This window comes from Anoplopoma fimbria, chromosome 2 (genome assembly GCF_027596085.1).
Source record: "Anoplopoma fimbria isolate UVic2021 breed Golden Eagle Sablefish chromosome 2, Afim_UVic_2022, whole genome shotgun sequence".
Taxonomy (NCBI): domain Eukaryota; kingdom Metazoa; phylum Chordata; class Actinopteri; order Perciformes; family Anoplopomatidae; genus Anoplopoma; species Anoplopoma fimbria.
This window is the reverse complement of record NC_072450.1, coordinates 16,462,732-16,490,338: the sequence shown is the minus strand read 5'-3', so window position 1 is coordinate 16,490,338 and position 27,607 is coordinate 16,462,732. Positions and strand designations below refer to the sequence as shown.

The 27,607-nt window shown below is 38.7% G+C and overlaps 1 protein-coding gene across 1 annotated transcript; it reads right to left on the bottom strand.

Annotated features, from left to right (window-relative positions):
• LOC129101086 (chromodomain Y-like protein 2) lies at positions 1-27,607 on the bottom strand. Its single transcript, XM_054610711.1, has 7 exons — positions 27,541-27,607; positions 13,438-14,044; positions 9,271-9,488; positions 3,929-4,101; positions 3,638-3,848; positions 3,231-3,374; positions 1-3,133 (listed from the first exon to the last, which is right to left on the bottom strand). The coding sequence occupies exons 1-7, from the start codon at positions 27,562-27,564 to the stop codon at positions 2,975-2,977; spliced, it is 1,536 nt and encodes a 511-aa protein (XP_054466686.1). The 5' UTR covers positions 27,565-27,607; the 3' UTR covers positions 1-2,974.

Here is a 27,607-nt window from a genome sequence, read left to right as displayed (position 1 = left end):
CTCACTCTACCCATCACAATGTATGGATCAATCTTTGACATATATATTTAAATTGTAAGGCACCCCAAGGTGTGCTTTGAGACATTGATGAAAAAAACCATGAACGATAAATCACGCATACATAAGAACACACGATATTGTGGTTATAAAAGACAAAACAAAGAAACCTGTCAAAACCACAGTCATTTGCAATAAATAGTGTAGCAAATATGAGTAGTTCTTTTTTCAATTACAAATTATTTACTTCAAATTTCAAAATCACTTCAAACATGCTGAGGTGGGAATTTGGATCCAATGTGTATAACAGAAACTAATAGTTCAAAACAAGTAAAGAAAGCGTTAATATCTCAGGAGGTGAAAAGGATTGGTAATATTTTACATACTAAATAAAATGAATTAATACATGAAGGCCGATGTGTTAAAGGATCAGCGATTAACGCTCAGTGGACCTGAGAAATGTACATTCTGTGGCCACATTAGACAGGTCATTCACTCCTCTTCTTGGGACCCTAAAACCAAGCAAAAGCCGGTATTAAGTATTATTTACCAACAGAAAAGGAATAAAGTGGAAGAAGCGATGTAGGGACCCCTCTTAAAAAAAAAAGAAGAAAAATCCTAACAACTACTGAGAGATTATTTAAACCTATAGTCTTTGGTCGCCAAACTGCCTGTTCTTCAGATGACTGTAGATCTGGCAAGTTAGGATAAAATGACAACTTCAGGTGCACTAAAATGCAACCACAAATAGTTTTATTTTTCATGAACGAATGTTTGCTGTTTGAAAAAAACATTTTAGTTGAGTACTCAATGACTTAAATGAGTCATCAAACCATTGCAGCCATAAAACTGATCACAAAAAAACATTAAACAACCTGATGGAGCATTATTGATCCAATATGCTTGAAATTGTCACTTCTGAAATAAAATAAAGGGCAATTTTATTGATCATCTGTTCAATTTCTAAAGCTCAGTAAAATACAATATTATGAAATTATCTGACATGGTTTTGATAATTTACAACAAAATACTTAATCTGAAAATGTCAAATGAAAAAGTAAACATTTCAGTGACAAAAGTGTTTACACATTTTGGTTTTGAAATTATATATGTATAAATTATCTGACCCATTTAGTTCATCAAAGTTTTTATGGGATAATTTGGAAAGGGCGTTTACGAGAGCGGGGGGGATGGGGGGCTTCTAGAGCAAAGGAAACCACCTGGCACTGCACATCTAAACAGTTATCTCAAATAAATACAAAAATATACTGCACCATTTCTAACAATACTTACAATGTTTATACAAAACATACCCTGGTGTCCAGGCAGGCAACACATTCATATGTACAGTATGTTACATGCAATTAGTAACACATGACAGTCTACGTTATATATTATTCTGTGCTGCATGTGTACAACTGCAAAAATTGACAAATATCTTCTTAATTGTACGAAACAATTTTCACAGACGTACATTTTTTTGGGGCAAAACAAAGTTGATCCCTACATATAATGCACATTGCGATACACAATTTCTTGAAATCTTGAATCATCACATGCAGATAAGGACAAAGTCGACTCCAGCTACAGGACTGGACTGTTGCACTTCCACAATATAGAACATTGATAATTAGTGTAGTCACAATGTGATTAACATGAGGACCAAGCAATTATCATCTTTTTTGAGCGCTCTAAAAAAAAAATCAGAACTAAAAGTAATTATGACGATGATCACGCATTTCACACAATAACTATCTGCACTGATAACTAGAAGCCATGTTAAACATATATGAACAACCACAGTGCTGCATGTACGTCTTCTATACGTAGCTGAAACTATATGGGATGAAATCCATTACTAATCCTTCCATGTCATATGTGCCACACTTAATTTATTCATATATTTTGTACTCAACCCAAAATGCCATTTGATTAAGAATGGATACATTGTATATTTAGTGCTATCATTCTCATGAGGCTTCCAGTGTTCTCTATTTCCACTTAGCATTCTGATTTGCCTTTCAATTCAAATAAGTCTTGCTTGAAAGAAAAGTCCTAACCTCTATGAAATTGAATTTGTATAAATAAAAGATTAATCAAACTCTTGTTTTTGTTGAAGTTGAAAATAACTTAAGACAGAGGGATGTTGACAACAGGATGATGATATTTGATGTGCTTATGCACCAATCACCAGACGGTCTCATTAGTACATGAGCTTTAATCTTGGTTTCATATAACAGGAGCAAATTTATGGTGATTATGATAATGATAGCAAATTAACCGGCAAACAAGATGTCTGTTATGTGTAATACGGACGTTAACAGTATGAACAATGAATTGTGTGATCACAAAGAGCTTACATTTTCTTTCAAATATCCAGAGTGTTTCGTGAAATTTCAAACAGTCACTGAACGTGATCCACTGACATGAACGAGCATTTATGATGTGCATGTAAGGAGCAAGAAACGGTGTCCTCATGCAAACTTTGATTTAAACCTCAGCTCTAAACAAAAAGCAACTAAAGAAAACCCTTATATTCAGAAAGTAACTCTTTTTTACACTTAATAAATATATATTAATATATATTATCACGTGCTATCAGACATACATTGATTTCATACCTCCTGATAATTTCATAAACACATAAGTCTGGCATATGTACAGAAACACACTGTACCTCCCTGAAGAACCTCCGTGGGCACTTTGCTCTTAGACGCCTAGAAAATAAACATGTGGACAGTTCTGGGTCCAATAAATATAAAATACAAGTTGATTTACAAAGCAAGAAGGTAATACAGTTGTTGTTGGTAGACATGTAAGCAAACAGAACTCCAGAGAATCCCCTCTGCTGATGGACAGAAACAAAGACCCTTAAAGCAACTATTCCTTCAGTATGAGATCACACCGTTGTCATCCTGGATGTCCCTCTGTAGATAACCTTTGTCCCACATTCATTCAATTCTCTAGGTGAGGATGTTTACTTCTCATACGTCTTGTTCTGCAGGTAACTGAACAGTGCGTCGAGTCCTTTGGTTGAACACCACAGCTGCTTCAGCATCTGACACTCTTTCTCATTCACTTCCTCCAGGACTGACATGAGCATGCTCCTCACCAGGCATTTAGATTCTTCCAAAACCTTTAAAAAAAAAAAAAACACACAGAAAGGGCAGAGGGTCATATGATTAAATTCAAGAAAAACCTTAGCCCTCTGGGTCATCTAGATCAGGACCTACCACTGCATTGCATGATGCCATCTCCTTCACACGCAGCATCACTTCTTGGTTAAATGTGGTCGGCCAGAAGACCTGTGACACCAGACCTCGACTGCACGCTTCCTGTGCTGTGAGTTTTCTTCCACAGAACAACATTTCGTTGGCCTGTCATTGGGGACAGGAGGGTGAATTCAGTATGGCATGCAATCAAAATATTTGATTTGGTAAACTAATACAGGGTAATCAAGTGGTTATAGGAATAATCTAATTAGATTAATTGGACTTTGCCAAAGGCCTTGATATTTCCCCGGGCGCTTCATTGCAGCCCGCTGCTCCTCCGGGATGGGTTAAATGCAGAGAAATAATTTCCCCATTGTGGGACTAATAAAGGATTGATTATTATTATTATTATTATTGCTGTGACCCACCAGAGCTACGCCCAAGATCTGAGGGAAGGTGTAAGAGGAGCATCCAGAGGGGGTGAGGTGGAGGGCTGCGCATGGAGTTTGGAACCAGGCTCTCTCACTGGCCCACACCACATCACACAGGGGCAGGATGGAGGCCCCTAAGCCCAGAGCAGGTCCGTTTATTGCCGCCACAATGGGTTTCTTGAAGTGGATGAATGCCAACACAAACTCCCTAAAGGAGACACAGAACAATAAGTACCAACTCCATCAGGTCCAATGGCAAGTGAGAAGAGAGTCTGTGTTCATTCTTACCGTACGGCATCTGCGATGCGGCTGCTCTCTTTTCTGCGGTCAGTGGACAGACGGCCAATCAGGTACGAGGGCTCCAGGCCACTGCAGAAAACGGTCCCCACGGAGCTGAGCAATAATAACTTACTGTCATCAGCAGCTGCATTACCCAGGGCTCGACACATTTCCTTCATGATCTTAGAAGAAATAGGAGGAGATGCATATTATATTTAAAACTCACCTCACAACTGAAGAAAGGTTGACAAAAAATACGATTAAATATTGATATTCAATCCGTGAAATAAGGCTTGACATCCACTCAAAAGAAACCTGCCAGATAGGACTAGAAATAATAACAAACACCAGGAATGCATGAATGCTTATTGCTTAAGAAAACAATGCTGGTAAGTCATAGGTATACGGTAAATACAAATAACATTTTGGTGGTGACTTTGTTTCTAGCATGTTTATGTTATTCTCTGAGCACCTCTGAATGCAGTTGAGATGTTTACATGACAACTTGCTGGGCAGCTTGTTTCCTTGATAGCCAGATTGCGGCTATTGTCTTAATTGATTCTTAGTAAATAATCAAAGGGATATCAAAAAAATCTAGCAATGGTCAGCATTGCAGTACGATATAGCATTCTGTGCAGAGAGAGTTAATTCAGCAGTGCATTGTTTAGCATCAACAAGTGCTTGGCCTTTGTCTCATGTGAAGGAAGAAGAGCAAGCCTTCATTGTCAGACAGCCGACCTGATAAGAAGTCTGGAAACCCACATCGCCACATCACTGTCTTCAGTCAATCTGCTCACACTCTTCTTTGCATTTTAATCAGAATATCACCCCTGACCCATATTAACGTGAATTTAATTCACCTTGTCTCACAAAGCACATAATCTTTCCCCAATTTTAACAGGATGTGGTGTGTGTGTGTGTGTGTGTGTGTGTGTGTGTGTGTGTGTGTGTGTGTGTGTGTGTGTGTGTGTGTGTGTGTGTGTGTGTGTATGTGTGTGACTACGAGTGACATTATTCTAGCAAGGTGAATTAAAAATCCTGCTCGTTTACAAGAAGCAGAGATGGGCAGATGCTGGTTCCAGTCTGTGAAACAGAGTGGAAGAAGAGAGCAGTCAAAGTGACATGCGTGTGCAGTGAGCAGATGCCTGGAGGACATTCAGAGACAAACAAAGATGGTATCCACAACAAAGAAACTTGCAACAGCAAGCATCAGCTCTCTAGAAATTAAATCACCACCTACAGGGGTGGGTAGAAGTCAATCAATCATGTTTTTTTGTGTTGTTTTTAATTGAATAGGTCTGACAGATTTATTTTTCAGTTTCAGTTCTTTCCAGTTTCCTGAATTCCTTTTGATATTGTGAGCTCATTTTTCTTTTTTTTAAATAGCTTGCCTTTCTCTGGTGCTATACCCGTAACCACTCCCTTGTTCACTTATTCACTGCTCCCTATAATACAGACAGTGGTTTACTCTAGAGCGCAGTAGAGTGCCACAGAGATGCTTAAATGCAAATAAAATTGCAGACAGTCAACATGATGCACTACACAGTACATGGGGAATGATTTAGGACACAGTCCAGTAGTCTCAGAAAGCTCTACCAAAGTCCTACATTTTCTAATGTCGATTTCTATTACGTCAGAATCAGAAAAGCCTCATTATATTAAAATTACATTAATGATGGCTAAATTTAATTTAGTTGCTTCAGTTTTTAGGGTCACAGGGTGCTTTTCATTATGCAGAAGAGGAACATTTTTATGGGTGACTGGAGGAGAGAGGGACATTTGGATAGAACAGAGCCAGCAACGTTAATGTGATTTGCTACACCTGTGCTTTTCCTGCTATGACACGTCAAAATGTCTGTTGTTACATAAGGCCTATTGGGACTCCTCTCCTCGTCTTAATTAGTGCTTTATTAAAAGGCAGGTGTGAAGGTCTACATGTACATTATTTGCATACAATTAAGCTACAGATGCCAAATGCGAAGGATCAAGATTCAAGCACTTTCCAATTTGATTTAGATAATTTCCCATTAAAAGAAATATTCAAATACTTCTCTGTTTACTCATATGCTAAAATATAATGGCAGGTTATTGTAGCCCTTATGTTGCTTGATAGAATTATCAGAAAGTCATACAACACGGGAATGGATGTTAAGCCAGAAAGGTGACAGAAGGAGGACCAGTTAATAGCTCAGGGCAGTGAGTGTTTGGATAAACAACGCTCAGGGATATTTTTGAAGATTTTTCGAAAGCCACTCAATAGGCGAATCGGCAGACTCTCTTGTTCCTGTAGCTTCAAAGACTGAGCAACAGAGAGGGAGCTATCGGAGCTGTTTGATAAGCCCACGGCTTACGGGCTTACTGTCACACATGAAAGTACACACATGTGCACACACAGACACAGTTTAGGTCTTTTCAGTGCCTGTGAAGTACAGCCTGTGAAGTACAGCTTGCTGTGCACGCGTCGCTGTATCAAAGCAAGAACCACCCTCTGTGGTAGATCTTAGACACATCCTACAATCTGAGAGGAGGAAATCCTGTTCACCTAGATTTATGATCCAGAGGTGGAAGATTATGACATATACCTTTATCTGTGGCTAAACTCACTATTATATTAACAGACCTCTAAGGAATCTGTATACAACTAACTAATGTTTTCTAAATGTCAACTCACAATAGAATACGTTTTCAAATGTTTACAAAATGTCCAAACGAGATTTGTCTTTATGACATGCTTTATTATTAAATCAGCAAAGCCAATTGTAAATATCTACCTAAATGACATATGACCTCTCCACTTTGCAGGGTCAATATCGGTATAAAAAGGCATGTTGATCGTGTAAAAGTCATAATTCATAAATCAAACCTTTTTTTAAATTAAACAGAAGGTTAAAAAAGGTTGCAATAGTTACTACAAAGAGTCCAAAAGCCAACAGACTTGGGAAAGCTTTACTGAACTGTGAAAGCAAGTGACTGAACACTTCTAGGGGGAGTTTTAAAGGAGCAGCTTGTTGTTGATTGGAGTGTGGAAATGAGCAACCAATCACAGGCTGGTAGTTTCCTGCAGGCAGCATCCAAAAGTGGATCATCACGATGCAAGAAGCTACAGCATCAGAGCAGAGAGCCATTAAACCACATTTCTTGTTGCAGACATCCCAGCATTATTAAGCTGTCATTTTTTTAACCTCTTCATTGAGAATGGCTCATCTAAAGCAGCACATTGTGACAGTGGCAATCAATGAAGTCTACACATCAAACACTCCAAAACAGGAATAGTGTTAGATCCCATGTTAATATTATAAATTTTGATAGAACTCTTACATCTTTGTCCATCACTGTGACAGATTAGAATAAATCACAGCACAACTCCTGAATAAAGAATCTGCCACTAAATCTTCGATTGATGTGGAGATAGCAGGTGATCAACAGATTGCTGAGGAGACTGGGAGAAAACATGACAAAAGCCAGTGAGCACAGCTTGTAGATTGCTGTTGGGACTTCACCATGTGGGTGGAACAAAGACAGAGGCCTGCATGTAAAATCGAAAGCCTAAACTGTGGAACTGCACCAACCACCCATCAGGTGTTAGAATCTCACCTACTTGGGAGATTTTGTTCAAACCACACCACTGGTGCCTGGAAGAGCGCCACGGGAACCCCAGGTAGTCCCTGTGACCCAGCCATGACGTTACCAAGGATATATAGACCGACGCATTATTTTAGCAACGTGAGCCGTCCATGCGACTGACGTTGCTAAGAGGGGGTGATACAATGTTTTAAAAAAAAACTTTAAAGAAAAAAAACAGGTAATAAATTCGCTGGTTGAACAACAGAAAAGAGCAGTTTTATATGATTATGTTGTGCATGCATGTTGTGATAATAGTTGGATGTTATAGTCAGTGCTTGGATTCAAACCTTCACTGTTCACTCTGATTGTGGAATACAACTTTGACTATTTACATTTTGAGTGAACGCTATATTTGAGACTTAATCCACAGTTTGGTTATTGGTCCCTGATCCCAGGGTGGTGCCCTGTTATTAATAATTATGTAATAATTATATTACTATTAATCATTTTATTAATATCAATTATAAAAATCTTATACTTGCAAATAACTAAACCCACTCCTGCCAGAACCAAACATTACACATCCTAAATGCCCATAGATGAGACTCAAGTGGTCCAGCATCGGACCTAATCCAATGTTTTTCTAAAAATAGGATGATTATGTTTACATGTAGGGCTAGGCGATTTGGAGAAAATCAAATATCACGATTATATACCTCGATATCAATATTGCAACAATATTGTAAGGTTGACCATTAGTGCTTTCACAAAATGTTTACAAAATGAGATGTTTGATTATTAATCATCACTAATATGGATGTAATGACGGGGTAAAGGCAAATACTAGAACAGCCTGTTAAGTTCAGAAAACGAGATCACTTAACTGTAATGTAGATTTTAAAACCAGGAAAAGCCATTACTTATAACATATTACGATATTAAGATATCCTAAATCTGAGATGGTATCTAGTCTCATATCACTATATCTATCACTACCATATTAATATATTGCCCAGCCCAATCTACATGTGCTAAATGTAATGATAAATCAGCAATGTATCAATAATTTACTTCATCATCAACATTTTATCAAGCACGAACATTCGTTATCAGTCCTCATGACATTTTATCATTGGCTATCACTATGTCTTGTTGCTAACTGCCTGTTTGAACCAAATGATCTGACGCTAATTGGACAAAAGTATGCATAAAAAACTGCAATCTCTTGCCTAGATGTCAGTGTTTTTTCTACATAGCAAGCATTGGAAATGATTGGAAGGGTCTAGGGTCTCCAGTTCTCTTGGAGAAAAATAACATAATGCTCTCCTCTATGAACCTTCTGCATCCTTTTATCTCTAGTTCAACTGGCATTTTGCTGCAATAACAACAGATGGCATAATGCTGGATTATATGTAGCCCTAATTACTCTACTAGTTTTGGGGAAATTCTGTGTCAGTATTAAGGACAGAGCCCAGAAGCTATTTCCAACCTTCCTATTTTTCAACAATGCCCTGTGTAGGACTCATGCAGCTCAACATATCCACAACTGGCAGCTGTCAAATAAAACCACAGTTTTCGAAAGTGGTCTCTTGAAAAGCTTCCCTGGAGCAGTTGGGGAGTAAGTGCATAGCTCCAGGTCATATATATACACAACACTTAATGAGGAAACCTTTCATATTTAACTTTCCCAGACAGAGCTCCATGGCAATGATACATACACTTCATACTGTGATGCATACCAGAGAAACACAAAAACTTAGTGGACAAACGTACATTCCGGATCTCACCTCTGGTGTCAGAGCGTTGTTGTCTGTTGTTTGACTGGAGAGCAGGACGTGCGTAAAGCCTTCCTCCTTCCTGACCACGATATCTCGGAATCGACAGTTGCTCTCGTTCTGTCGCACGTTGTACCTGAGTCGCTTGTCGAACACGTAGCCTTTCTCCTCGGCCAACTTCCGCTTTACTGAGCTGTGTAGATGCATCTTGCCATTGGCCAGAGGGGAGCCTGACACAGGGGGATGACAAAACAGGTCAATGGGTCTTTACGGACTTGTGCAGCTATCAGACACCAACTGATGGAGTTAAATTTAACACTCCACCATGACGGAAACGTCTGTAATATTAATTAGAAAAAACAGTGTGTAAAATGTTTTGTTTTTTTCAACCTGGGTTGGTTAACGTAAGGTTGGAAGTAAACATACTGCATACTGTTTTTACAATGAATACTTTGGAAGCTATTCCTAGCTAACATTTTCAGAATTTGTAATCTTATTGCAGCATGAAACACATGTGACTTGTATACTAAAACATATCAGAACATCTGAACTTATTGTAAAAGCATGAAGTTTGGATCTTTCATTTTTAACTAAATATGTCATTAAGAGAAACTTTGAATGCAGTCAGATAATTGTACATGCACACCAAGTGTACACTGTTGTTTGTAGGAATTCAGCTGTCTGTTGTTATCTCAGGGACGTTGATTATTTTGAATTCAATAGTTATTTTCCATATACCATTTACTTTTCTCCGGCCATTTACAGCTGGCAGGAATGTCACCAATTTGCTACGAAAGCAATCGCCTATTTCTGAGTCATGCCACAGTATTTTCTCTGCATGATATCTGAGCTGTCCCTGCGGGATGCGTTGAATTTAGACTTTTGTTGATTGCATTAATATTTCAAGCTTGGATACCACACACAGAGATTAATATATTTTTGCTGTTTTGTGAAACTTTCACATTTGAAGTCATTCTTTTTCATAATTTTCAGGCCTTTTCACACAAAGAAACCTTAATTTATGGGTGCAGTGCAATCTCAAGAGGACCATTATGAATGCAACAAAAACTGTTGAAAAAAAAAAAAAAAAAGGTAACTGTGAAGCTGAGCAACCCAATCTCAGGTCTGCATCGTCACCAGCTGAATAGATGAAAGACTAAAGCAATTGTGATAATACTAATACAAAAGCTGGGGTTTTAATACAAACGTGGGTCTGACATGTATGACAAAAGTCAGTGGAGACTTTAAACTACAAAAAAAGCTCTCAAAAGGCGCCTCAGTCTGTGTTTTTAACCATGAGTGATTTCAAGATGAATAATGCAGTGAAGCTGTAGTCACAGTCGGCCCTTCAAAAATCAGTGGAACTTGACTTTTAAGTGAGTCACTAATAGAAACAGCAACAGCAAACTAATTCAGAAAAAAGGTTGTATTCTTCTAAGGTATTATAGAAACAAGTTATGGTATTACAGCTGGAAATATAAGAAATGTCAAAAGATGTTTAAACGCTCAATAAAAAGGTCTGCAGTGTATCATCCCTCCATCTCAAACTCAAACACAACATATAACAATTCAAATTACGGTTAAACTTAATAAATCTGGGGTAGGTTCCTCTGGCAAACATAATTATGTGGAGTTTGACTTTGCAATAAAACATTCATTATAAAAGTGAATTTCAGATGAAGAGTCTGTTTCAATTAGATTCTACAAAGGAAGACCATAAACAGATATCAGCCTGGATACATGGTGTTTTAAGTGGCAGCAGTGATTTCAAATGGTTGTAGGACAAGAGGCTGTGGCTTTGGTTCCTCTGACAGTGCTCCAGACACGTGGCAACGCCATGCTTTACATTTATAAAAAATGAAAGAGGTGCTTTTGGAAATTGGTGCAGAGTGCTACCATTAGCTAGCTGACTGTCACTGAGATGTCAGCATCTAAATCGTTGTGGTAAAATGAATGACATCAGCAACATCCATGTGTTTGCTTTCAAAGTTTATTAAATGATAATGGCAGTATGAATTGATTTTCCCCTTAGGTTATGGAAAATATTTTTCTGTGGTGAAACAGAAATTTGAAGGGAATGTTTAATGAACAAAAGTCAATCAAACCAGCTTCAGGGATGACACCTACAAATAAATTGTATGACCGTCGACAGTCACAGAGACGCCCTCTGCCAGTACATCAGATTAATGGGTGGAGCTGAGGGTGCTGAATGAGGTAAGCGCGTAGTCTTTCAAGGATTAGGTCATTAGGAACCAGAATGGCTGCCAGACCAATAGCCATTAGGTTGGGTTGATAGTCCTAATGTTCTCACACAGAGAAGACAAGGTCTCACTATCAGGTTGTGATGTTTTGAAAAGAGTGCACATCTGACGGACTCTTTGTAGAACTTTAGTGGAGATATTCTATTTTCAACTTCACATTCTGGCCATAAATTGAAAACATTTAATCACATGACTGAGGTTTATGGGAGTTGGGCAATAACAAATAGCATAACTAAAAATCACGGAGAGAGCATCATAAGCACGTAATTAATACCAATATATACCAACGCTCTGTGTATCTAAAGAAAAGAAAAGGTCGCCGGCACCAAGAGGACAAAACTCTCCTTTAACGGGTATTATGGACAGTGAGAATGGAGAAACTCCATATTCATTTTACCACTGACATGTGTGTATTGTAATTCAGATGTGAATGAAAAACGTTCTGATCTGGATGTTCTTTTAAACAAGCTGTGAATGACTTTTCTAAAACGCATTTAATGATTAACTATAGTGGTGCAGGCCATGGACTGTGACCCAGGAGTGAAATTTAAAGGTGTTATCAGCTGCGCCTGTAGTAAAACCATAGAGGGAGCTTTGAAGAGCGTGGCAGCACAAGTCTCTATAAAAGTGTACCTGCTAAAATATCCTGTATTTACCCATCATGAAATAGAAAATACTCCTCATGGAAATGTTATTTTCTTTCAAAATGTCTATGTATGTAGCTGCCCTAACTTTTCAGAAGCTTACCCCAGATATATATAGATGTGTCTACAAATGTATGATGGCTAATAAGCAACAATAAATTGAAGTACAGATGGGCCAAAGATGTATTTGAGGTAAATTAGAAACCATTGTCGCCATTAAACCGATTGCTCACAGTTTTACTGAACTATAACAATCGCTGAAATTATGTTATCAGGTGGTATCGATTCAGAGTTCTGAAGTCAGACTGGGAGGGCACAGGCAATTGTTCTATGTTGTAACCCTAAAATGACCCCCTCATAAATCCACAGCTCACAGTTCTTTATTAACTAAATTTAAGATAAAATATGTTTCTATAATTGTAATTTTGGTGTTTCCTTCCATATTCTAAGACAAACTGGCAACTACAGCAGCTGCTTATAGTAATTGAAACCTTTAGGATTTAATAAAGTTAAATAATTACTTCATGAGAATGAAAAAAAAACTTTGTCAAGCCATGAGCTTTAAAGGCAGACTATGTCACTGAAGAAAGAAGAAAAACATATTATCTTAAAAAATAAAAGTTAAATTCTTGAGCAAAAAAACCTAAACAAAACACACACACACCCTTGTTCAACTGAGTACACTCACAGATTTTGCTGCTACAGCTTTACGTGGTCTGGTATGTAGCTATACCAGAAGCTTATGGTGGCTTAAGTTAACAAACTTTAGGTAGATATTGACCTGTAACTGACACTAATGAGTCAGTTTGCTGAATTTATGGGCTTATGTTACATTTTACTTTAGCATTTAACATCATCCTGTACCATTATTGTCACTTTCCTGTACTGTAATTGTCACTCATTTCAATTTGTGATGGTTATAGGAGATGGTGTGTGTTAAAAGCTGCTAAAATACAAACAATGAATAAATAAAAAAGTAGATTCTTTAAATTATCATCCTTATCTAAGCATGTGGAGTAAACTATTTTACTATTTAGTAAGGTTTTGTTCCAGAGCTTGATTAGTACTTATTTGCATTATTAAAAATATAAATAAAGTTTTTAATGAGGTTGTCTTACTTCGGGAAGGAAAAACGTAGGAATTTGGGGTTCACTTTGGCTTGTTTTAATGTTATCATATTTTCTTCATAATATAATAATATCAAGTCTGTCGAGAAAAAATTCAGCGCCACCAGAACTAAATTGTATTTTTTCATTCCATTTTTAACAACTTACCTAGCTCAGCTGTGAACTTCTGTCCAGTGGTATCCATGCCTCCTAGTTCTCTATCCACACTGTCCGAGGGCAGTCTATGGGACCTTGCTGCAGTCCTGTACATAAGAGGATCCATCGCCCCATTTTGCAGTCCGTTATGAGGAACCCTCACTGGAGGAACAAAGTGAGGCCCTCCCGATGGAGGAGCCTTATACGTCATGACTTTGCTAATTCTGTCCCCTAAAGCATGTTTCCCAGGTCCAACACCCACCTTCCTCTGCTTCTGAGTGGGTCCTGACCCTCCACTCCCAATACCTAGAACACCTCCTACTCTAACCCCAACAGCCGGGCCACAAGTCCTTTTCTTCTTTCGGGCCTCCGACCGAGCTCTCGCGTTTTCTGTAGCAGATGGCTGGCTGGTGATGAGGAGCTCTTGACGATTTTTTGGAACCTTGGGCCGTTTGTGTGAGTGCAGTCTCAAGCTGTTGAACTGGTCAATGAATTCCTCGCAGTGCAGTAGGTGGTGCTCTGGCTCCCATGTGTCTTCCTTACTTCCGTAACCTTTCCACCTTATCAGGTATTCCCACTTACCCTTCTTGTTCCGCCTCTTGTCCACGATCCGCTCCACCTGAAGGCAGCAGAAGGAAGAAAAAAGAAAGTATTGTCTTTACTAAAAACATTTTCATTCTACAGAAATACTCATTTTTCCACTCCCCAAATACTTCTGGGTTCAAGAAATTAAGAAACATGAACTGTATGTACTGATTAACCTGATCAGCAAAACTATTCACAGTGCATGAGACAAAGACAGTTTCATGTTAAATAATAAAAATTAAAAAAACAGGAAATGTAATTTATATAGCGTATAAATATGAAACAGCTCATTAAACAATTGATGTTGCTGAAAAGCTGGGCCCTGTGGGAGTGTGTGGCCTCATTGTGGGTGTATTTAATTGCCAAGTACCACACACAGCTGCATTGTGGATCTGGCTGCCACAACATTGACGTTTGCTGTGAATATTCATTATCCCCTGAGGATGATTTATTTTGTTTCGGGCAGTAATGGCATCATCAGGCTGAACTGTATACTTGGGATCAACACTTAAATTTAAAATATATATACACACACACACATACAGCGGGTAAAATAAGTATTGAACACGTCACCATTTTTCTCAGTAAATATATTTCTAAAGGTGCTATTTACATGAAATATTACCAGATGTCGGTAACAACCCAAGTCATCCATACATACAAAGAAAACAAAACAAATAAGTTCAGAAATTAAGTTTTGTGTAATAAAATGGAATAACACAGGGAAAAAGTATTGAACACATGAAGAAAGGGAGGTGCAAAAAGGCATGGAAAGCCAAGAGACCAGCTGAAATCTATCAGTAATTAGAAAGCAATCCTGCCCCTTGTCAGTGCAAATTAATATCAGCTGGTTCAGTCCCAACTGATGGCCTATAAAAAGGTGTCTCATTACCAAGGTGTCACACAAGAAACATCTCATGATAGGTAAAAGCAAAGAGCTCTCTCAAGACCTTCACAACCTTATTGTTGTAAAACATACTGATGGCATTAGTTACAGAAGGATTTCTAAACTTCTGAATGTTCCAGTGAGCACTGTTGGGGCCATAATCCGGAAGTGGAAAGAACATAATTTCACCATAAACCACGACCAGGTGCTCCTCGCAAGATTTCTGACAGAGGAGTGAAAATAATTATCAGAAGAGTTGTCCAAGAGCCAAGGACCACTTGTGGAGAGCTTCAGAAAGACCTGGAATTAGCAGGTACAATTGTTTCAAAGAAAACAGTAAATAATGCACTCAACCGCCGTGGCCTGTATGCACGCTCAACACGCAAGACTCCATTGCTGAAGAAAAAGCATGTTGAAGCTTGTTTAAAGTTTGCTGCACAACATTTAGACAAGCCTGTGAAATACTGGGAGAATATAGTCTGGTCAGATGAGACCAACATTTAACTCTTTGGATGCCATAATACACACCATGTTTGGAGGTTAAATGGCACTGCACATCACCCCAAAAACACCATACCAACAGTGAAGTTTGGAGGTGGGAACATCATGGTGTGGGGCTGTTTTTCAGCATACAGCACTGGCAAACTTCATATAATTGAAGGAAGGATGAATGGAAAAATGTACCGAGACATTCTTGATAAAAACTTGCTGCCATCTACCAGGATGATGAAGATGAAACGAGGCCGGACATTTCAGCAAGACATTGATCCCAAACACACAGCCAAGGAAACTCTCAATTGGTTTCAGAGAAAGAAAATAAAGCTGCTAGAATGGCCCAGCCAATCACCTGACTTGAATCCAATAGAAAATCTACGGAAAGAACTAAAGATCAGAGTTCATAGAAGAGGCCCACGGAACCTTCAAGATTTGAAGACTGTTTGTGTGGAAGAATGGGCCAAAATCACACCTGAGCAATGCATGCGACTAGTTTCTCCATACAGGAGGCGTCTTGAAGCTGTCATTACCAACAAAGGCTTTTGTACGAAGTATTAAATAAATTTCAGTAAGCATGTTCAATACTTTTTCCCTGTGTTATTCCATTTTATTACACATAACTTAATTTCTGAACTTATTTGTTTGGTTTTCTTTGTATGTATGGATTACTTGGGTTGTTACCGACATCTGGTGAAAATGTCATGTCAATAGCACCTTTAGAAATATATTTACTGAGAAAAATGGTGACGTGTTTAATACTTATTTTACCCGCTGTATCTACACATACGTACACAGTATATAATGGTGTATTGTTTAATGTCAAATTGTATTTTTATGTTGAATCATAGACATTGCTAGGGAGAGTCACATCTTACAAAAGGTACATTTTGTGACATATGTCAAGTGTAAGATAATAGCTAATTCCCTGCAGTGGAAAGATAAGAGCTGAGATGAGCTTCAGGCTGCTATCATGAAGAAACCTTAAACATCAACTTTTCGAGGTCAAACCCAAAGTGGAAATGCCTGCCCACAATGCATCAGCAATTGTTACTATTTCACACTTAAAAGGAATGGGACGATATAAGTAACTTGAAAAAGCTGTCTAGCTCACGCTATCACGGTAGAGAGAGAAGAGAGAGAGAGAAAGAGAGAGAGAGCCCTGGTCGAACAAGCCAGAGAGTGAATGAATAGAGCGAGGGGTTGATTGTTTCACTGTGGTTACATTCTACAGCACAAATAAACACAACCTACACCACCCTGCTAACGCTTCATCCTGTCAGCTCGACTCTGTGCTGTGGCCTCTCTGCTTCACCTGTGTGTGTGTGTGTGTGTGTGTGTGTGTGTGTGTGTGTGTGTGTGTGTGTGTGTGTGTGTGTGTGTGTGTGTGTGTGTGTGTGTGTGTGTGTGTGTGTGTGTGTGTGTGTGTGTGCGTGTGTGTGCGTGTCACCCCCGCTCTGGGTCAAACAGACACACAGACCTGCAGCTCTTTACACATCCATGGCTCAGACAGAGAGCAGGGGAGAGACTGAGACAGCGATGTGACCTCGCTATGCTTTGATTGAGTCCTCACCTGCGCACTGCTATTGGCTTGGGGCTTCACACCCACTGCCCAAAGGCTGATGCCCAGAAACAAACACAGCAAAATAAGAAGGAAAGAGAAAATAGTGGCAGAGGACTGGGTCTCTGCAGATACAGATACAGACACACACTTGTAGTTGATCATAAATGATGATTGAGGGGGATTATTTTTGTATCAGTTTATTCATTGTTTTTAAGGAAAAAGCTGCATAATATAAAAAGGAGTTATCATGTAAGAAAAACTTTTTTAAATGTATAATTTATATTATGGAGACTTGTTGTTACATTATTTAAGATGTTTGTTTTTCACTAACAAATGTTCTTTAAAAAAAATATTGTGTTCAATGCAATACATTTTTTGTGATTGCTGTATGTTTTTTGTTTTTTTTGCCATTTTAAGAGTTTTAAGCATATTTTGATGATTTTTGGGATGATATTGTTAATCGCATTTATTTTGGCCAGGATAACCGTGACAACATATCTTCCCATGTCAACTTAATTGTGTGCAGTGACTGAATAAACCCAGTGTAAAAGGTGACAATAGGCAGAAGCTAAACAATTCTTAGCTAAATGTAAAGCCTGAAAAGAGACAGAAAATAGTAATGGTACAGATGTCTTCCTCTGTTTTTTTGTTGGTAAAATTACTTACATAAGATATATTGTAGGCTATCACAACACATTTTTTGTTTTAATTAAGGCAATTTGCTATTGTTGAACAGGGCAAATACGTATTTTATCATCTGCTCAGAAACTAACAATGAAAGTGTCACATTATATGTGTGTATTATCACTGAAATTATCAAGTGTTCGATTTGATGGTAGATTTACAATTCAGAAGGTTCACTTCAGAGGAATCGGGATGGAAGATTTCTGGATATTCATACTCCATAATCACTGGCATCTCAGTGACAGTCAGCTAGCTAATGGTAGCACTCTGCACCAATTTCCAAAAGCACCTCTTTCATTTTTTATAAATTTAAAGCATGGTGTTGCCATGTGTCTGGAGCACTGTCAGAGGAACCAAAGCCACAGCCTCTTGTCCTACAACCATTTGAAATCACTGCTGCCACTTAAAACACCATGTATCCAGGCTGATATCTGTTTATGGTCTTCTTTTTTGTTCATTCAATAGGTTGGAGGCCAACTCCAAATGTTTGTTTTCTATTGACTGGTAATTGATATACACTATATTGTGACTGAATATGTTAACTCAATCAATTTAACTTCTGCTGTTTTTTCAATTTACAAGATAATATTCAGTCTACAAATTTAACCTCGACATTCAAATTTTTGATTATTTCAAAAGAAAACTCTACATTACATTACAGTCATTTAGCAGATGCTTTTATCCAAAGCGACTTACAATCAGTAGTATGTTACATATCATTCACCCATTCACACACTGATGACCATCAGACTCTAACTAACATTCATACAACATCCAGTCCACACCGATGGCAAGCCTTCGGGAGCAACTTGGGGTTAAGTATCTTGCCCAAGGACACATCGACTGCCGAAGCCGGGTATCGAACCACCGACCCTCTGATTGGAGAACTACCTTGCTCTCCACTACACCACAGCCGCTCATGTCTCTAAACATCTGTTAATAAACGCAATTATTATTAAAACATTGATTACAATATGTGCAATGAGAGCAGCCACTAAAAGGTTGAGGGGCCAAAAACTGCAGGCCTTAAACAGTGTACTGTCAGACCTTTGGTCCATCGTAAAACAGACAAAAACTGAGACATCACAAACAGCCACACACATCATCGCTTCATAAAAAATACATAACACGCAGAAAACATCAAACAAGCAGTCATACATACACACCACAATGAACCATTACAGTAGACGGTTAGCATCACCCATTCTCAAAATGAAAAAAAGTCAAAACTTGCACCATTTTTGACAGATATTGAACGCAGGTTTTGGTTGGATATCTCACATAAAGTTTCTTAACATTCCCTCACATGATGACACATTTATGGTGACTAACATATTTGCATTATAAAAATCACACGCATAACTTCCTCAGACCTCATGGAATGTTCTTCTGATACAGCAGTCTTTGACAGTTACTCTTCTGATAAAAATGCTGAAAACAGCTTTTTGCTCTTTTAGACTCTGATAAGTTTCAGTAATGGTATGTTAAACAATATTCATAGGACATAAATACATTTGGGCCATGACACTGATAGATAATGGTTGGAAGATTTTATCAGAGCATTAAGTGCAGCTGTGGTAAAAACAGCTCATCATGTTCTCAGATGTGCTGCGCACATTAACAGGAGTAAACAGCCTTTGATTGGTGAGCCGCAGGGCTGTCACAGAAATGAACAGACGATTAGGTTGCTTACAGTCCCAAACAGTGTCAAACACAGCACTGCAGAGAGAGAAGCATGCAAAGTAAGTAAGGAGGGAGGGAAGGAAGGAAAAGGGTTGGGGAGAGCTGTTTAGAAACACTTGATGCTTAAGTAAGAGCAGAGAATGAGTAAATGTGGGGCATTAGTATCCTCCAATACCAACCATATGGTCCTGTTTTCATTACATGGTGTGTATAGATTCTGACAAACCATCAGCAGCAATGTTGACATGAGGACCAAATTGAAAGGCATTTGATGAGACATTAAGCTGTCTCATCTATTAAAGACCATCATCCTGTTAAACGGTTTGCGTCAGTCAGCACAAGGGATTCCGGGGTCAATTTCGTAGAGACCTCTGTCCACAGTGAAAAGCCTGAACAATCAAAAGCGTCAGAAATATTTTTCTTCTTCCTCCTCTTTTCATTTGGCAAACAACAAAACAGAGCATCACGGCCAACATATGGAATGTGCGACAGACAACACAATTCTTACTCGAGGGAAACGCTATTCAAAGAGGGAACAGACTTTGACAATAGAACAAATGAAGAAATTGTTATTTATGGTTGTTATATTGCCGGAAAAAAATAAGCATAAATACAGTTTATGACAACAGCTGTGCGTTGTGTTTGACTGTATTGACATTTGAAATGAAAGTTCACAGAGAGGGTTAGAGGGGACCAAAGGCATACCGGGACTTATATCATTGTTTTGGAAAAAGGTCACACTCTAACACCAAGCTGAAAACCATTTTTTCGAATCTGTTTTTGGGCTAGAAATATTGTGTTTTAGAGTGGGTGGTGGGGGGTAATTTACAAATATCTCCACCTTTGTGTGAAAGGTACTCATCTTTTACCGACCCAAACAAGTCCAGAGAATTGCATCACTCCAGTGCAGTGAAATGACAACATCCAAGCCACACTAACAACCTACAGTATGACATACACCTCTGAAAACATTCAGCTAAATGTAATGAACATCATATGTAACAAATATGATGAGGATGTCCATGCAGTAACAGACATTTTGGTGGAGTTCACGTTATGTTTCACCTCCAAATGAACATTTTAAATAACTAGGTTCAACTTTGGATTTAAGACCTGTTTGTAGTTACGTAATGCCCCCTCATAATGATGAGCCCATACCTCTTTTTTTCTTCTTTTTTTTGTTTTACCACCTGTTTTGGTTTGGTGTTACCACCCTCATGATGTTTTTGGCCACAGCAACAATATGAACTTTATAAGGGGATAATATATTAATGTTGTATTTACACCTTGTTAAGTTGACCTCAAATTACAAAAAAAAGATGTAAGTATATTGTTATAATTACATGTTGTGACTGACCAATGAATACTTTTTCGGACACAATATTTTTTCATTTTCTCTGATGTTCATACTGAAATGCCCGGTGCCCATTTCTGTCAAGATCAAAGCTTCTCTTCTTTGCAGCAAGGCCAAAGATTACCATCATCTCTGTCATTAAAGGAAATCTTTTGGAGACAGAGACATTTGCATAGAGATTAAAGTAAAGTTGCAGTAAATTAAAGTTGTTTACAGTTATATTTACGATTGCCACTTTGCAATTATAGGCCAGTGCAGAAAGAAGGATGTGTCTAGTCCTGTTTGGTGAACAATGGTTGCTCTAGTCTACGCTCATTGTAATTCTCAAGGTCTTTAGAGGGATAGCCAAGGTGTTGCCTATACGAGCACAACTTGCAGCAGCATTTAACAAGTGTAAAATCAGGTGGTCGGTACTAGCACTTTCTCTCTGGGGCAATGACGATAAGTAGAATCACGTGCTGCCGCTAGCGCTGTCCATGGTGCTATTTCCTGTTCTACTGGTGGCGTGTCTTCTAGTCCACTTTCCGCTAGGTAACGGTCATTAGCCAACCGTCTCCAGCCTGCACTGAATTTAGGCTTTTGAAATGTTTTTCTCATGCTCTCCTCAGCTTTAATCTAGCATAATCTTTTGACAGTGGACTGACTGCAAGGTAGGGAATTAACCTGAGAAAGTCCCTCCCAGACATGGCGGGGCTACAGAAGTACTATAGTAATGAGTATTAGCGTAAAAACTCCACCACCACTGCTGATTCCTCATCTACTCACCACAAGTGGTCTCCCCCTACTGATTGATGTACACTATCAAAAAGAGACGTGAGCAAAGAGTGACAGCACATCAGCTTCATCCCTGGCATCTTCTCCAGCATGGCTGCTTACCCTAACCCAGGGGTCGGCAACCTTTACTATCCAAAGAGCCATTTTGCCCTATTTTCCACCAAATAAAATTTGTCTGGAGCCGCAAAAGCTATTTGATATCACAAAATCAAGTTTTATATATAGTTATATTATATATACAAAAACTATAGTTTGTTGTATTTATGAAATTATAGAACAATAATAAAGACAATTCCTGACATTTTATTGCTATTTTACCTGTTATAACAATATCAAACTCTTATGAAGAGGATAAAATTAAATACACTGGCATGTTTAGGCCTTTGTGAAAGTATATTTACTTTGCTCAGTTTGCTGTTTTCTAATTTCTCACCACACATAAGCATGCTGGTAAGCCAGCATCGTTGGGAAAGGCGCTTGACAGCGATGTAATAGGATGTGACGCACATTTTAGTTGGCAAAATATTAAAACATTTTTAATTTTCAGTGACACAGTATCACCTCAAACTCCAAGATAAGAGATGTTCCCTTTGAAAGATTGTCCACTGTGCACAAAATTAAATAAAAATAACCGTTATTACTAGTCTCAAGCACCTCATGGCTTGACCTGTGAAGGGAATCATGAAGATGGTCACGCAAGTGTTTGCAAGAGCGCTTACGACCAGGCTTGTCTGGAGAGCGTTCCCTCTCTCAAACCCACTCAGGCACAGAGCTGCTTCAAACCCTGGAAGTGCCGGTGTCACTTCTCCCTAGACAGCTGCACTGCAGGGATAATCTATGTGCTCATTCAGGGCATTCATGATGAGCAGCAAAAACAAAGATGGTGACGGCATAAATGCCAAAATTGAGGCTTTAAAACGGCAGTCCACAAACCAATGGGTGACGTCATGGTGACCGTCTACTTCTAACATACAGTCTATAAAAAAAAAACATCTCCGTCATACAACTGTGTTTATCTCAGTTTCTTGCCAACAACAAATTGTACAAGATTACGTTTGTACAACACATCATTATAATTTTTAAATGTATGTATGTTAAAATCCATGCAGGACTGTGCTTACCAGCTGCTTACAGCTTGTGTTAACAACCTCACGTTGTGCCAATTTAACCACGATTTTGCTCCAAATTTTGTATTATCAGGAATAAAAAAAGGGTGTGTCCTCAGGACATGCGGATTGAGAGTTTACTGCGTCCTAAACACATTTCCATTTGGCCCTGGCTCGATGGGACGTCGGTAGTGTTGAGCCCAGACTGTATCTACAGAACTGTTATATAAAAAAAGAGTACCATCATGTTTTCTGAATTTTGGCATTGACTTGATTTCTGAAGTATTGGTTCTCGGGATATCACTAAGCCTAATTGCTAAATAATTCTTGCCAATAATTTTGTTTTTGTTATATATATTCCTACATTCCAAATATTATTTTTTCCTCTACAACCCTCTTTTTGGCTCTTGTAAATCCCATTAGTGCTATTTTTACAACTGGTTTACAGAGAATATTCAGTTCATGTCAATTGTCATTGGCTGGATGTTTCCAGTGAATATCTTTGTTGGTTGTACATGTAGCTTGGGTCTTACTTCCTAGTCTTGTAAGTTTTATTACAGTTAAGTAGTGCAAATTAGCATGACTGAGTATGGTCAGACGTGGGCTCTGTTGCACCTGTAAGTACACCCAGAAGTGATGTGAGGGTGTACAAAACACACCTGTCTTGAAATCCCTAACAGACCATTGTATGTTCCTCTCACTATGCTTTGGGCTAGTCGATGCTGAAACAGCATTTGGCAGCTGTGGGAGGATATGCCCACCTCCATTCTTCCAGCTCACACTGAAGCGCCAAGTGTTACTAAACCGCTTTGGTCTGTGTATGCTACTTGGGCCTTCTATCTGCCTTCTCCACTTTAGTTTTCCTTGCATCTGTCTCTACTATGCTGTTATATGGTAAAGTATGACATTATCTGGGACCGTAAGCATTCAAACATCCTGTTCATTTCAATGGCTCCCCTGCAGTTCACACATCAAAGGCAATGGCCTGCTGATATTACCACAGCGTCATTAAAACTCTTTTTCAAAACTTTTCAACCATCCTCCATTTCTGGTTTAACAAACAGCAGGCGATGGCAGGTCTCCTCTTATTTCAACTGAAATAAATATAAAAAAATCCACTGCCTGCCAAATGACACCAATTTCTGATCTTGTGAATTTTCACGGTTGTGTACCTTCATATGAACCAGCAGACTTCTGATAGAATCTAGCACAGAAGAAAATATTAAAATGTTCCTCCTGTAGCTGGATTTATAGTAGGATTACAGGTTGTCTCACCGTAGATACACATGGCATAGGTTTTGATACATGGGTGTTGGATCAATGTGAGATAAATATTTTGTCACAGGCACTTCTTTGCTAGCTGTGTGTTACTGAATAGAAATAGACTCATTTCTTTAACATTTTAAATTTTGTACTACAAATCTCTACCGGCAACATAAACTTGCAGAAGGAAACACAAGCAGCCCAAGCTGACCAATCACAGTTCTTGTTTGTGGTATAACAAAGCCACATTTTGAACATCTACAACCAACTGACCACTTCCAGAATCCCATCACAGCAAAGAATCACCAAGGACCTCCTCCTTTTCCTCTGATGATCCCTCAACATCCTTACCACACTTGGCCTCAGTGCTGCCTTAGAAACCATCAACCACTCCATCCTACTTACCCTCCTTGAGTACTCCCTCCATATCACTGGCACATCCCTCTCCTGGTTCAGATCATACCTCTTCGCCCGCCACCAGTTCATTAGTATGAATAAATTCAACAGTAAGACAGTCCAAGTCTCTCAAGGTGTCCCCCAAGGTTCAGTGCACGGTCCCCTCCTCTTCATCCTCTACATGCTCCCCCTCGGTAACATTGTACTCTACCTTGGCCACCTCTGGAAATCTCTCCCCCAACTCCTCAGACATTCTGCCTCATTCTTTCCTTTCATATATTGCACTCAAAACTCACTGATTTAAATCTGCTTTTAACCTGTAATGCTTGTAATGTAATGTTACTGTTTCTTACTGTTATAATTTCATTTATTTGCTTTGTTTTTATTGTTATTGCTTTTACTTTTTCTCTTTTTACCATGTAAAGGTTATATCTATTATATTTATATTATTACTCTGAATGTGGAATATTGCTCTTTTAACAGGTGTTGGTTGTAAACAAAATTGTATTTTATTTTATTTCAATTAGCCTTTATTTAACCAGGTTTGTCCCATTTATATCAAAGACATAGTTAGGGGTTATTGTATCTTGCGGCTTAAGATCAGCCTGTAGATTGTTCCATGCAGTAGGTGCAGACAATTTAAAAACTTACAGCGTTACAATTTTTTGCTAACTTTGGAAATAACAAAATGCAAAAATTCCTGATAAAAGTTTTTAAGAATATGGGAAACCTCAACTTAAAGCTACACTTATTAAACAAGTAATTAGGCTCTCTTGGATATTTTTTTCTGCTAATGTGTGCATCCATGTTCAAGTATTGAATGCGCTTAGTATACAAAGGGTGAGCAGTGAGCATTTTGGAACAGCAACTGATCCCAGCAACTGTTGTCTTCTTAACTACATTGTGGAATTGACAATTACATTGTTCCGTTTACTCACCGTGCTTCAGCTGCCTCAATGCATTTCACAAAGTCAGCAGGAAACCTTACCTTTTTCCACAATTTTGCAAAAAATACTTTCACACATCAGCCTACTTTTTCCATTAAGAGAGAGAACAATGACCTAGTTTACCGATGAGGCATGCAATAGATCAGAGTGACCGTGCATTTTTGGAACGCTCAAAACTGGAGCTCTTACAGACTGAAAACTGAATTTAGACAAAACCAGAAAAATACTGAACTTTTCCCAACAGGGTCTCAGCCTCTCTCACTCAGTCCTGGAGATCACTGCTTGCTCATCCCAAAGCACTGAAGCTCAGGCTCCACCTCCTTGAATATCTTCATTCCAAAATATGATTCTTCTAACTATCTCTACATAGATAGAGACATTATTAGCTAGTTTATTTGTGCTGGCACTCCCAACATGCACATACTCTTCAAAAGCTTTACTTGCCATAAAATCCAACAATAGGAACCACTGTTTTTCTATATTTCAAATGTTTTTAAATGAAAGCTGCATGGCAAAAGCAAACTCTGGTCAGCTTATCAATTTTGGTCACCCTAAACATCACCGATGGAGCTGTAAGTAGGGAAACGACTCCAAAGACTCAGCTGTATGATGATGGGCCGTCCCTGCCAACACGATGTTACCAACAATAGAAATCATATTTTTTGAGCAATAAAACTGTTCAACGATGAACCATCAACCAGCTCCTCGGAAATGTTGTCAATGTCCAGTAACCACAGGGTAATACTGCCACATGAGGCAGGTTACACATCAAACCAACTGCCTGTATGGAATAAACAGCATTTTCAATCTAGTGGTAAAATAAATAAAAAAATCATTGACGTAAGGCTACATTCACACAACTCCATATTAGAAGTCAGTGGCTGACGTTAATGGTTTTTACCACTTAGCGGCTCATAATTACTGAATGATATGACTTGCGAGAGTCATAAAACAAACAGGTTTTGCAGCTCAGTTAGGTTATATGAATGCATGAACATTTACACAACTGAAAGAAGCCCAATTAATAAAGCTAAAAAATATGCAGTTAAAATCCATTTTGTAATATACTGTGAAGGAAATAATTGAAAGTAAATAAAAGTTAGTCAGTAGCCAAAACACATGGACTCAAGGGGGTGATGATGTATTAAAATACTTCTGTCAAATCTATACATTTTATATCTTTAGTCCATGGATCCTCTGTTTTGCAGCACTGTGTTTATTTTCCAAATTCAATGGGTCTAGAGCATAAAGAGCAGTAATAAAAAGAAACATTGCAGTCAGCAGGGCTAACTGTAATAAAACAGTTTCTGTAAAGGCAATTAAAAACTGCTTCGTACTTATTCAACCTATTGTCTTCTGAAAGATGTCCTGCTTTACTCATCATGTGGGTTTTCAGTGCTGTGAACAGACAATGTTACTTAAACACTCACGAGAGGCTCCCCGAGTTTTCTATTCAGATATACATTTATGTCACATGTCTGAAATGTGTATTTTACTTTAAAACATGGAAAAACGTGTTTTGTCCAACTATACTTGTTTGACTCCTAAGTCACCAGACATTGACCCACTCTGTCAGCACCATGACCTAAAACATATGACCTACCATGTCAGCAAAACCAGTGCTAATGACAATAAAGTGCTTGATTCGGTGAAACTGATGTTAAAAATCAGGCTTCATGCACATTCTGGCACCGGAATCCTGAGTGATGTTGCGCACGAGGGCAGCGTGACCTTCCTGACGCCCCATTTGGGCAACTTTTTACGCCCCCCCCAAAAAAAAAAAAAAAAAAAACTGTAGTCATAATTTAACAAATTCGCACATCAACCGTGAAAGCAGATCACGCTGACTTGTCCCTACCGCTCGATATAAATAAACTAATGTCTCATCTTGTGTGCCCCAAAAACAAACAAAAAAAAAAAAACCAGCCTGTGAAAACAGTCACACCGCTGTACAGGCTGTGATGACAGGATCTCTTTTGGCATGTATGCGCACCTTGAGAACCATCACTCCGTCTGTAGCTATTCACCATGTCCGTCCGCTCAGCGCTGCTGTCACTTTACCACGACTTTCAACTCGGCGACAGGCTGAGGAGTTCAGCCCGTAAAATGGCATATTATCTCTTTACTACGGCCGTGAGCAAATTATGTCAAAGTAATATCAGAAGCGATACAAAGTAGAAGCAGAAATTAACGAACCTCGTCTTCGCAAAGCACGATCGGGGTTAGTTTCGCCTGTTAAAGGGCTTAGTACACCGCTTTTTTTTTTTTTTTTTTTTTTTTTTTTTTTTTTTTTTACATACGCGACGCCCTCCCCTTTACTTCCTAATTCCATTATTCGTCAATATTACAGAGCATTTCCCTTGGACATGGGTTCATCCTACCTCGTAAAGGTCTCCTGAAGCCATTCTCGGGTGCGGACTCCGGCGGCGCGGCGTTCTTGCCTGCCTT